This window comes from Cannabis sativa, chromosome 9, assembly GCF_029168945.1.
Source record: "Cannabis sativa cultivar Pink pepper isolate KNU-18-1 chromosome 9, ASM2916894v1, whole genome shotgun sequence".
Taxonomy (NCBI): domain Eukaryota; kingdom Viridiplantae; phylum Streptophyta; class Magnoliopsida; order Rosales; family Cannabaceae; genus Cannabis; species Cannabis sativa.
In genome coordinates, this window is record NC_083609.1 from 58,267,553 (window position 1) to 58,280,507 (window position 12,955).

A 12,955-nucleotide genomic window follows, 5' to 3' on the forward strand; every position below is an offset into this window, starting at 1 on the left:
CAAAACACAAATCAACATAAGATAAAGCCAAAAGTAAATTTCGAACATCTTAAACAATAAGACCAAACTGTGAAGGCATAAAAATACCGCTTTGAATCGCATGGACACACACCAAGCTATCTGTTTCCAACATGACTCTATACCACAAATGAGTTGCAATCCAACTCAAAGCTTCTTTAATGCCTATTTTCTCAGTAATTTTGGGTTGAACACATCCAATCTTCCCCTTCTTAAATATTTCTACCATAGCACCATGATGATTCAGAGCTACAAAACCCATGCTAAAAGACAAGACTCGAACCAGAAAAAACTAAAAGAAAAAGACTAAAAAATCATGTCAAAAGATATGACTAATGGAAAAAACTAAAAACAAAATATTAAGAGTTAGTCCCACATTGCTAATGTGTGGAAATAAATTGTGATATATAAGATGAAAGGGCTACTCCTCCCATTGCCAATTGGTTTTGGGATGGAACCTCATTCATCTTATTTCTCAAATTCCCGTTGTGAGCCCAAATTGCCACCGGTCGAAAAAGTCGTTTGTGATCCGTTGTGAGCCAAAGTGCCGCCGGTCCAAACAGATACTTCCGCTGTCTCCCTTTAACCTCCATTTGGGACCTTTCGGCCAATGTGTGCCAATTTCCAGTGTTGGGTCTTTGACATTTTTCAAAATCCATAAATTTCCCGACGTGTACACCCACAAGTTTCCCGATATTTGGCCTTGTGGGATTCTTTCAAATGTCACGTTCGGTCCTGTGGTCTCTTAAAGGTCGTTCGTTATACCCACACTTTCCAGGCCCAAACGTGAGGAGGGTGTATTAAGAGTTAGTCCCACATTGCTAATGTGTGGAAATAAATTGTGATATATAAGATGAAAGGGCTACTCCTTCCATTGCCAATTGGTTTTGGGATGGAACCTCATTCATCTTATTTCTCAAATTCTAACACAAAAGACTAAAGAACCATGTCAAAAGACAAGACTAATGAGAAAAACTAAATTTAAAATTAATTAAAGAATTAGTTGAATTGGACCAGACCTTTCTATCGCTAGCCGCTATTTGCTTGTTGCAAGCACGTACAATGAAGAAGCTTCAACTAATCTAACAGAATTCTTTTGACTCCGTTATTGGTCGACCACACTCCAAACCAGTAATACTATCTACTCCGTTATTGGTCAACTAATTATTCAAAGTTTTTATACTTAAAAACAACGGAAAAAAATGAATTATAATGACTCACCATTGCAAAATATATAGAAATTAAATTAACCATGAAATATTAGGAGGGAAAATAATATCATTATCTAAGAATTTTTTCTATATATATTTTTAATTTTACATATATATATATATATATATTTTTTTTTTTTTTTTGATGAAATTTCAACTTCATTAAATCAACTTTCTGAGTACAAGATATCTAGAATAGAAACAGGAGCATTAGACTCAGAAATAAGACGACCAGAGAGAGACCGTGACATTCTAGCAACAGCATGTGCTAGACGGTTTGCTGATCGTTTAACAAAACGTATTTTAACAAAAGGCAAAGAAAGCAAAAGAGAAATGCAATCTTGAACTAAATTTCCAAACACAGAAGAGAGAGGTGAGCGGCACCGGATAGCTTGGATGGAAACTAAGCTGTCTGATTCCAACTCAACATGTTGCCATCCTCGTCGTTTGATCCAGCTTAGTGCCTCCTTGATTCCCATGACTTCCACAACTTCAGGGGCGAAAGCTCCATTAAAACAATGAGCTTGTCACAATGAGCTTGAGCGACAATAAGAGAACCAGTGTCATTCCTTGCCACCATACCATATCCATACTGGTTATCGCTAGTGAAAAGTGCAGCATCAACGTTGATCTTGATTGTGTTTATATCAGGTTTAGTCCAAAGCTCAGTTCCGTCATCGCAATTACCAGAGTAAATATGAGACAGAGAGTTGTTATCTTGAGCTTTTCGCCAATGATCAAGAGCAATACGAGCTGATGTTACCACATTTGCAGTAGTGAGAACCTTGTCCTTCCAAACAATGGAATTCCTTGCTTTCCATAAGGACCAACAGACCATAGAGAGAGAACACACACGGTCTTCATCCAGAATAGTAAAAAGACTATCCAACCAACTGGCAAAGGAATGATCTAAGTAGACTCCGGCTGGCAAACCAATGTGATTCCAACAAGAAGTAGCAAAGTTACATGACAGAAGGATATGAGAAACAGTTTCAGGAGAAGCATGACAGACCGGGCACAGTGAGGGAATGTCTACATGCTTCGTTCTGAGATTGACGCAAGTCGGAAGTGTTCCAGAAGCAGCACGCCAAAGAAAGTTGCGAACCTTTGGTGGGATCTTCAAATGCCATAGTTTGTGCCAAAAGCCAGAGTTGTTGCTGCCTGTTCTAGGATTTTTTGAGTCTTGAAGTAGTTGATAAGCACTTTTAACCGAAAAAAGGCCAGAGCTTTCTTTGGACCAAGACCAGAAATCTGAAGAAGCAGAAAAACTGAGGGGAATACTTAGAATAAGGTTAGCATCCCGGTTGTTGAACATGTCCCGAACTAGCTCAGTATCCCAATTACTATATAACTATATGCATGCAATATTGGCAAATTATTATTACAACACTACTATAAATTACTTCAGGATAAAATAATAAAATGAGATTAAATTAAAGAGCAAGGCTACATACTATTAATTAAATCTTTACATATAATATATATTATAGCAGATGCATATTTTTCTCGTGGGGATGAATTCGCTTTTAATGGGGTGGGAATTTTTTGTCAAAATGAGTAACGGGGCGTGGATGGGGATCAAATTTTGTCCCCGAATATTAAACGGGGCGCGGACGGGGATGACACTCTCCATTCCGATGGGAACCCCTTTAATTTATTAATATTTTATATATGCCTTTGTATTTTTTTAGTATATTAATATTATTTTTATAATTTTTGAAGTTGTGTTTTTGTATAATAATTATTAAATAATAAATAATATGTAATATTTTATCTGTAATTTAATAATTTTATATATTTAAATTTTTAAAATAAATTTTATTCTTACAATAAAGAATTTCTCGCCCCTTTCCCGCCCCATTAGTGGATTCCCCGGGGAATAAGCAAAGATGGGACGGGGATGGGGTTAAAATCCTTAACGGAGATAGGGACGGGGAGAGCACTGCCCGCTAATTCCCCGTCCCGTGTGCATCCCTAATAGGAAGTGAGTTCTAATAAAGTTATAGAATCTGTTATGAGTAGCTTTGAAGGGGTTTGATGAACACAACAGCGATAGTTTAATTTCCTTAAATCCCAAGTCAGAAAAATTCCTCTCAAAACTGGGAATAAGATTCTTGCAGTCCTACTTTTCTTTTCTTCTTTCCACCACAGATATCAAGTTAATTTAAGGACATGGCCTCAGTGCTGTACAATATATATATAGTAGAGAAATATTAACATGGATTACATATGAAGTAGACAACCTACAATTAAAATTTTCCAATCCTACTTAATTTCTTTTCTTCTCCACCACAACAGCTCCATATTAATTAAGTTTAATTTGAGGATATGGATCCAGTGCTGTACAAGGCAGCCTCTAATGGCCAAATTGACCCCTTTAAGGAAAAGTGCAATGAACTCGATCTTACCAAAGTAATCACCCGAAGAAAGAACACAGTTTTGCATCTCAATATCATTTATGGAAAAACCACAGATGACGAAATTAGCTTCGCAAGAGAGATCTTGGAGATGTGTCCAGAACTGTTGATGCAAACTGATGCAAGAGACGAGACTCCCTTACTTATGGCAGCAAGGTGTGGTCGTGCCTCTATGGTTAAGTTTCTTATTGAACAATGTGGAAACGACCAAGAGAAGAAACAAGAGATGATGAGGATGAAGAATATTGAAAAGGATACTGCGTTGCATGAGGCTGTGAGGTACGGACATCTTGAGGTTGTAAGAATATTGACCGGAGAAGACCCTGGTTTCCGGTATTCGGCTAATGAAGCGGGTGAGACTCCGCTTTACTTAGCCATCCAAAGAAACTACTCCTTCCCGGAATTGGTTGATGAACTACTGAATAATTGGTCGACACTGGACACTGGTGTTCCTAATGGAGGAGGAACTCTACTGCATGCTGCAATTAAAACAGGCAACATAGGTAATTAATTAATATTATCCACATTAATTTGGAACCTTTTATTTGAGCAATGCTATAATTAACAGTGCCCAATAATTACAATACACAATAATATCTAACCAATTTTTACAATAATTATATTAAAACTTGGGAATTAAGCCATTGTTCAATTTTTATAAAAATTATGTAGATATTTTATATAAAGAAATTTTAATTTAAATTTAAAATACTTAAAATATTATAAATATTTTTAATTATATTTTTAAATTTATTAGTTTAACTCTCAATTAAATAAAAAAAAAATTATGTAAATATTTTATTTAAAAAAAATTAAATTTAAAATATTATAAATATTTTTAACTATATTTTTAACTTTATTATTATTTATTTTATATTTTAAATTGAAATGGTTGTAATAAGAAATTGATTGCTTTTTATTTTAGTTGTGGTAAATTGATTCATACACCATATTTTTCGTAAAGTTTGGGAATAAAAAAATTTATATCAAATTTAAGACACACTCAAATTTAATTATGTGAGTTTTGGTTAAGAATATAGTATATGTTACCTAATTAAGAAAATTTTAAAAATTTTAAAAAAATACGTATATATATAATCATATCCAAATGACACATCAATATAGCTATATTTAAATTTTTTTTCTTAAAGATCAAAATCTCAAATCCCATTTAAAAATTAAAAAAATACATTACATAATTAAAAAAAAAAAATAAACATACATGTATTACACTTAATATATAAAATAATTGAACCTAATTAAAAAAAAATTAATTATACGTGCATTGCACGTACATCAACCTAGTATATATATATATATATATATGAATATATATTTTTACGCATTGAGTAATATAATCTAAAGTATAACATTAATTTCAACATGTGTATTATAAACAAATTAATAGTATTGTAATTAAAAAAATGATTTGTTATTTTTAAAATATATAGAAAGATTGTAATTTTGGGACAAATATTAAAAATGCTAACTAAAAAAATATTAAAATTAATAAATCCCTAAATAATAATATAATATATATGTATGCTATTTAAAAACATTATTAGCTAGTCCACTTTTAAAAATTATAAATTTATAGATGTACTATTAAGATATAATATTAGTCCACTTTTAAATTATAAATTTTGACTTTATGGCTCAAAATAAATAAGTAAAAAATTATAATTAATTAAGCAACTGAAATTCAAATAAAATAGATGAAAAATAATTTAGAATGCCACCTTATATTAAGTTTTTTGTAATTTTCTTTATATAAATATATAGATATTAGTGGATATAGAAGCATAAAATATTTTATTTATTTCATGTGCAACTCTTAGTATGAAATTTATATATTAGATATAATTACTTCATTTTTTTTAACATAATATTGTTTACCAAACTATTTTTTAATTATTATATCCTATTAAAAGTGTACATTATATAAAGTGTTTATATTTTTTTAAATACCAATAATCTTTCTTTTCTAAAAACAACTTGAAACTTATATGAGTGGACACAAAATTTTAACTTGAGTTTGGGGTACTATATATAAACATAATAAGATACAAGAAAATATATAGTTTAAGTTTTTAGTAGAAGACTACCAATAGTTTTGATAATTAATATAAAAATTAATGTATAAACATAAATGAAAAAGAGTTATATAAATAATACAAATAGTTTTTTTTAAATCTAAACATAAATGATGTAAAGATACAAAAATATGAATAATTTTTTGTTACAAATTTTTGTTTTTATAAAAATACGAAGAAGAAGAAAATGGAGAAAGTAGAAAATATAGAAGAAATTTCATGTGTGATGCCACATCAACCTCCTTAATGCTTTCTTTTTTATATAAATTTATATATATATATATATATATATGGGTGTACTCTTAATGAGTATTACCTATTTATGGGTAATATTGTGAAATTTTACGTTTTTATACTTAAATTTTCTATCTAGTTGAAAAAATCTCTTCTTTTTACATTATATGAGTTAGGGTTGTCCCATCGGCTTAAAAAAAAAATAAGAAAAAAAGTTGAGTTTGACTTAAGTATTTTGTATATAAATATTTTTTTTTTGAAAAACGTGATCAGAATCACATTAGGACATTCCCGAGAAGACTTCAACAATCAGTGTTGCAATCCCTTCAAACCAGCATAACTCATTGTCTAGCCTAAGGGCATGTTTAGCCAATCCATGGGCCGCAGTGTTATCTTTGCAGGACACATGAGACAAAACTGCCATCAGAAATTTAGACAATAAAACTATGACATCCTCAAACAGCACACCCATCTCATTAGCGAAAACCTTATTGTTATTGATGGCCATAACTACGGAGAGTGAATCAGATTTAACCGCTTCTAGGGGAATCTCACACGAATGAGCTCAATTTAGTCCAGTCAGCAGGGCAAAAGTTTCAGCTTGAAAACAGTAATACTACCTGTAAAGAATCAAACAACAGACAAACAAAATAATATTATTACACGCAGGAAAACCTACTATTCACTAATAAGAGAAAAGTAGTAATAATACAAAACATTCAAATAAGACCCATTTAACACCGATCAAAAATTACATAAAACAATGAAAGAAAATAACTAAACAGCCCCTACTAACCAAAGTCCTACACTTTGGTTAGTAACAAACAAAGTTATAATTCATGTACAAACTGAGCAATGCGACACACATAATCCATACTCCTCTACTTAGAGTCCTTTAGTTAGTACTACTCCTTAGTGCAGTATTATTAAATTGTCAAAATCCTCAAACTTTTAGAATTACTATTGTTCCCTATATGAAATAAAAACCTTAAAATTAATTTACAATACTAACCTTTAAATGGTATGATTTGTTGACATTATAATGGCTCCCACACCAAATATCTTAGATTCCTTTAACACAGCTGCATCTACCAGCAAAGTGGATCCATTGATTGTGAAAGGATCCCTTTGAGAAGTAGAGTAGAAACCCCCTCCTCACTCATCGCCAAACTTTACTTTACTAGCTCCTTCGTTAAATCAATAGAGTCACAGAAACTAGAGATCCAACTAATTATCTGCTTAGGATATTTTTGAGGATAACCATGAGTCATCTTATTTCTCTCTGTCCATATTGCCCAGGAACTAATAATTAATCTTTCAAAGGAATTTTTCTCCACAATCTCAAAAGCATAGCTTATTACTTGCTTAAAAGATAAATCTTCCTTCGCCTCGTGAAGGAAAGGGTAATCTAACAAAGTCTAAATTTCTTGAGCCCAGGGACACCAAAAAATTGCATGTGAATTTGAATCACCCCCATAACCACAAATAGGACAGTTGTTATGAGGAATTACCTTACGCCGAAATAGGCCACCATTTGAGGGTAGAATCTCATGGAAACCTCGCCATGCAAAATGAAGAATTTTTCGTGGAATTTTTAAACCCCAAAATTTCCTCCACCATATTGAGAACACCTCACTAGAAGAGAAAGGCAATCCCTCATCTCTCATCATAGCCAGATTGTAACCACTTTTTACTGAATAATTACCATGTTTTGTGTAATGCCAACACCAATTATCCTCGTGCTCAAAAGGACTTGATGGGATCGATAGGATGAGTTCGGCATCCGGTGCATTGAACGTGTTATTCACCTTATAAACGTCCCCACCTCCAAGAGGATCAATGAGTTCTGATACTGTAATTACATTAAAAGTGGCTTTTTGTACTAGGAAGAAAAGATGGTGGTCGTGGTAACCAAGGATCATTAAATACCCTTGTAGAAGCACCATTACCAGTATAGCGCCTTAATCCACACAAACATCTAAGGACCTTCCAAGAATGCTTCACTTGGAGGTAAAAGATGGTTTGTAACTTTTATTGATAATTTCTCTAGATATGTTTGGGATACACCATGAGACACAAAGATGAAGTTCCAGATGTCTTCCTTAAATGGAAGAAAATGATTGAGACTCGGACAGGCAGGAAGATCAAGAGTCTCAGATCTGACAATGGTGGTTAGTACAAATTCAATCCTTTCTTACAAGTGTGTCAAGATGAAGGGATAATCAGACATTTTTCAAAACCATGTACGTCACAGAAAAATGGCATGGTGGAACGAATGAACTGTACTTTAGTTGAGAAAGTTCGATGCATGCTATCTCAATCCAAACTGAGCAAAGTTTTTTGGGTTGAGGTTTTGTCATATGCAACCCATAACGTTAACAAACTTCCTAAAAATGCACTAGATGGGAGAAAACCTAAAGAGGTATGGTCTGAAAAACATGTTTGTGATTATGACACCTTATGAATATTTGGATGTCCTGCACATTTCCTTGTCAAAGAATCCAAACTGGATCCTAGAGCAAAGAAAGTTATTTTCTTAGATTTAATGAAGGGGTCAAAGGTTTTTGACTTTGGTGTGGTGAATCAAGAAGATTGTCTTGAGTCGAGATGTCAGATTTGATAAGTTTGTTATGCTAAGACAGACTACCTTAGAGAAAGATAATGAAATCTCAAATACTCTTTCTAAGGTGGAGTTTGAGATACTCGAAGATCCAGAAAAGACTATTCAAATTGACGATCACGGTGAAGATGACAGTGATGATCAAGAAGAGTTCTCAAAAATTGGGGTATCATAGGATATCATAGGCACAAAAGTTAAGGATGTTCATGGATTGATTTGGTCTGGAGTTTTATTTTTTTGAACCAAACCAGTAATGCTGGTTTTTTTAAAATTTAAAACCAATTAATTGTTCAAACCAAATCAAAGTAGTCCACTTAATAACATATTTGTTTGGTTTGAAATCATGGTTTGTAATTCGTAAATATTCTCATTCTTTCACTAAATTCTTTTACTTTAAAGCTTATGATATGTCAAAAATAAAGAAATTAGAAATTCTTAAAAATAATATTAAGGTAACTATCAATATTATGCCTAAGATCGTTCTTAAATATTAATATTCAATCAAAAAATTAAAAAAATATCCTATTAATTATATATTAATATATTAGGCAATTTGGTTTGGTTTAAACAGCGTACATGAATTTTAGAACCATAACTGAACTAAAAAATTATAAATGGTCTAGATTGACCAAATCATTGACACCGAATTCACTTTGTCCGATCTTAAATGGTTTGGTCTAGATTAGTTGGGATTTAGAACCACAAATTGCGAATTATATGAACAACCTTAACAGAAGTGAGTGTAGCTATCACTTTTTTCTTGAATTCGGGTCTCTTGCTTAAAGAGATTAATTCAACCGTTTTGACTCTCATCCTGAAGACGAAATGCCCAGACACGGAAAGTGACTATCGTTCCATAACTTGTTGTAATGTGCTTTATAAGATAGCCTAGTTTGCAATATCTGATTAAGAAATGCTCTACCAAGCTTGGTTGGTCAAAATTAGGGAGGAATTGTTAAAGGGCGCTTCATTGTGCATAGCATTATGATTTGCAAAGATCTTGTGAAGCACTATGGAAGGAAATCAAACAAGAAAAATTGCATGATTAAGTTAAGACTTACGAAAAAATTTATATATGACACTATTGAGTGGGAGTTCATAGAATTATTGCTAGTGGCTTTTCATTTCCCAAGTTAGTTTATCACACTTATCATGCAATGTGTTTGTAGTCCTAAATTCTCTCTTTTGATTAATGGTTCGATACATGAATTTTTTGAATCTAAAAGAAGATTAAGTCAAGGATATCCTATTCCATTAATTTTTGTACTGAGAATTGAGTGTTTATCTCGAATTATGCAAAAGATTGGGCTCATGGAGAATTTTAAATTCCATGAAAGGTGTGGAGAATTAAGACTCAACCATTTAAGCTTTGCAGATGATGTCTTCTTATTTTTCCATGGAGACTTGATCAAGTCTATTTAATACTTGCTTCAAGGTCTTAAATTGTTTTCTAAGACTTCAGGATTTCATCCAATGAAGAAAAATATGTCAGTTAATATTTGGCTGACTAAAAGAAATATTTTTAATTTATTTTTTTAAGTATTAATTACTATAAATAACTTAATTAATGCAATAAACAATTTTTTTTTTGTTGTTGTACTATGAATTAGCTTTATTAATCCTAATTTACATATATTGTATAATTAGAAAAATTAAAGAAAAATATATTTTAAATTCCATTCAGAATTAACTAAAAATCTAATTTATTTTAATATAAATAAAAAAAAAATGATTAAACCGCCCGAATAGCGAACGTATTCCCTAGTTAAAAGATAATAGAATCTTAAGTAAGCACGATATACATACGTACGTTGATTGTTATGTATAATTGTACATTAATATTTTGAGTATATGAGGTACAATCTTATGTTACTCAGGTTTGGTGGAAAAGGTTTTACCAAAAGTAGAACATCTGATCAACCAAAGCGATGAGGAGGGATGTACTCCTCTGCACCATGCGGCTACTATTCATTATTCTACTGGTCTATTTATTACAAAGATGTTGGTTGAAAAAGATAAAAGTAGTGCCTACATCAAAAATAAACATGGTATGACACCTCTCCACATGGCAATTGCCAATAACAATTTGAGGGTAACGAATGAAATCATAAGTAGATGTCCAGATAGCTGCCAAATTGTTGATAATAAGAGCAGAAACGCTCTACATTATGCTGTCACAACTCAAGATGTTCGTACAGTAAAACTACTCTTGGAACATGAGTTCATTGGCAATGACTACTGCTTTTTGAATGGAAAAGACATTGAGGGAGATACTCCCTTGCTTCATATGGCTGCTACTTCATCATGGCATGTCGAAATTTTAGATGCTTTCTTGTCTAACCCAAGAGTGGATAGGATGGCATCCAACAATCAAAACATGAATATTATAAATATGGTGAATCGTCTAGATATAAAAGAAGATAAGAAGGTACGTACGTAAAATATATATATATGAACTTTTGTGTTTTTTCCTTTCTTGCTATCTAATTAATTAATAAATTTATTTCTCTGGAATGTTTTTTCTTTCTTATATGACAGATCCAACGTAAATTGCGTCAACTCCTCCTTAAATACAAAGTATTAGACAAAACAATGATTGGAGCCTTTAGATTTCGGTATTATCTATTATATATATTATTTAATTTTAATTGATTTTTATACAAAGTCAATATTTAGATTAATTCACAAAAATAATTTTTAATTAATAAATTCTCACCTATATTATGTCCCAAACTCACTACTCAATTATATTTACTTATATTTTATATCGTTTGAAAGGTCTATACTACTAACTTTATTTTATTATTTTATTTTTCCAGAAATGCAGATTTCAATGCAGGTACACAATTTCATTTCTGTTTAATTATTATATATAACTATATGTCTATTTTATTTGGCATGCATGCATATATGATTATTATACCTGTTTAATTCTTTTCATTTAATATATTTACTAAAAATCAGTGCCGGTAAATCCTCACTATGAACAAAGATTAATGGACCGCGAAAAAATAAAGAAAGAGAAGAGAAATGAGTGGAATGAAAGAAAAAAGTTCATCACTACAAAATACAAAGAGTCAGCTCTAGTTGCCGCCACATTAATTGCAACAGTAACATTTACAGCCGGTTTCACTTTGCCCGGCGGTTTAATAAGTAATGAGATTGGAAATCAACAACAAATAGTTGGCACTGCTGTTCTCACCAATAACAAAGCCTTTCAAGCGTTCATCATAACTGACACAATAGCCATGGTGCTCTCTACTACGTCCGTCTTTATGAACCTCTTCCTCACTGTAGTGTCTTCTGGCGAACATAGTGAAGACTTGCTGTCATACTATATTGTGTCTATGGTTTTAGCAATGGTGGCTATGGGATTAATGGTGATAGCATTTGTTACGGGTACATACGCAGTATTGTCGCCTTCCCTTGGCCTTGCTATCGCCACCTGTGTTATTGGATTGTCTTTCTTCGGTCTTATATTCTACATAGTAACTAGGAGCAAAACGGTAGTAGATGGTTTAAGAGCTCTGGCGGCACTAGTTTGCCTTCTGCCATTTATACTGGTACTACTTTTGATCTTTATAGTGGGCAGCATACAGTATCCATTTTGGAAATAATTAAGATCGACTATAAGAAACTGCATACGAAATGACAATGATATTGAGGACCCGGAACACTGGTTAGATATGTTTTCGATGTGTCTTCCACTAAAGGTAGTATGGGAGCTGGCAATAGCTCCTAGCTGCTGCGACATCACCAACGAAATTGATTAACTAAACCTACATAATTGTAATATCACTTATAAATAGCTCATCTTCTATATACATGTGAGTTAAGGTCTTAGTTTGATGAAACATTGTTTTGAGAGAGAATTAGAGAGTTGGAACCAAAAACAGTGTGTACAATATGATCAGATTGGAGGGATGTTAAAGGGATTGCCATTTTAAGAAATGGCTTCCCTCAAGTGAGATTTGATTGTAATTCTTCTATGTTTGTATCTTTAGTTTAATTCTCTGGATTCTCTCTAACAATTGTATCTTTATTATTATTATTGTAATATTGTAGAATGAAAATGCTATTTGGAAATACATGACTGTATCCGTCCCTGATGACCACGGTGTGAGGTAAAGTCAAATGTAACTAAATAGTTCACTTTAGTGACATTTGAAAATGCCACTAAAATAATAATTAATAACATTTTAAATGTGACTAATAAATTTTTATATATTTATTTATTATATTTAAAATGATTTTAGTGACATTTTAAAAATGCTACTAAATTATATCACTTACATTTGTAAACATGTCATTAAATTATTATTTATATAATTTAAAAAAATTACCAATTTTGTTGATATAATA

At 31.9% G+C, this 12,955-nt stretch overlaps 1 protein-coding gene across 1 annotated transcript; it reads left to right on the plus strand.

Annotated features, from left to right (window-relative positions):
• The first annotated feature begins 3,385 nt into the window (after window positions 1–3,385).
• Window positions 3,386–12,681, plus strand: LOC133031067 (protein ACCELERATED CELL DEATH 6-like). The gene is made up of 5 exons (XM_061104315.1): window positions 3,386–4,149; window positions 10,471–11,021; window positions 11,132–11,208; window positions 11,413–11,432; window positions 11,558–12,681. Exons 1-5 carry the CDS (start codon window positions 3,558–3,560, stop codon window positions 12,208–12,210), a joined length of 1,893 nt encoding a protein of 630 aa, XP_060960298.1. The 5' UTR covers window positions 3,386–3,557; the 3' UTR covers window positions 12,211–12,681.
• Window positions 12,682–12,955: the final 274 nt, after the last annotated feature.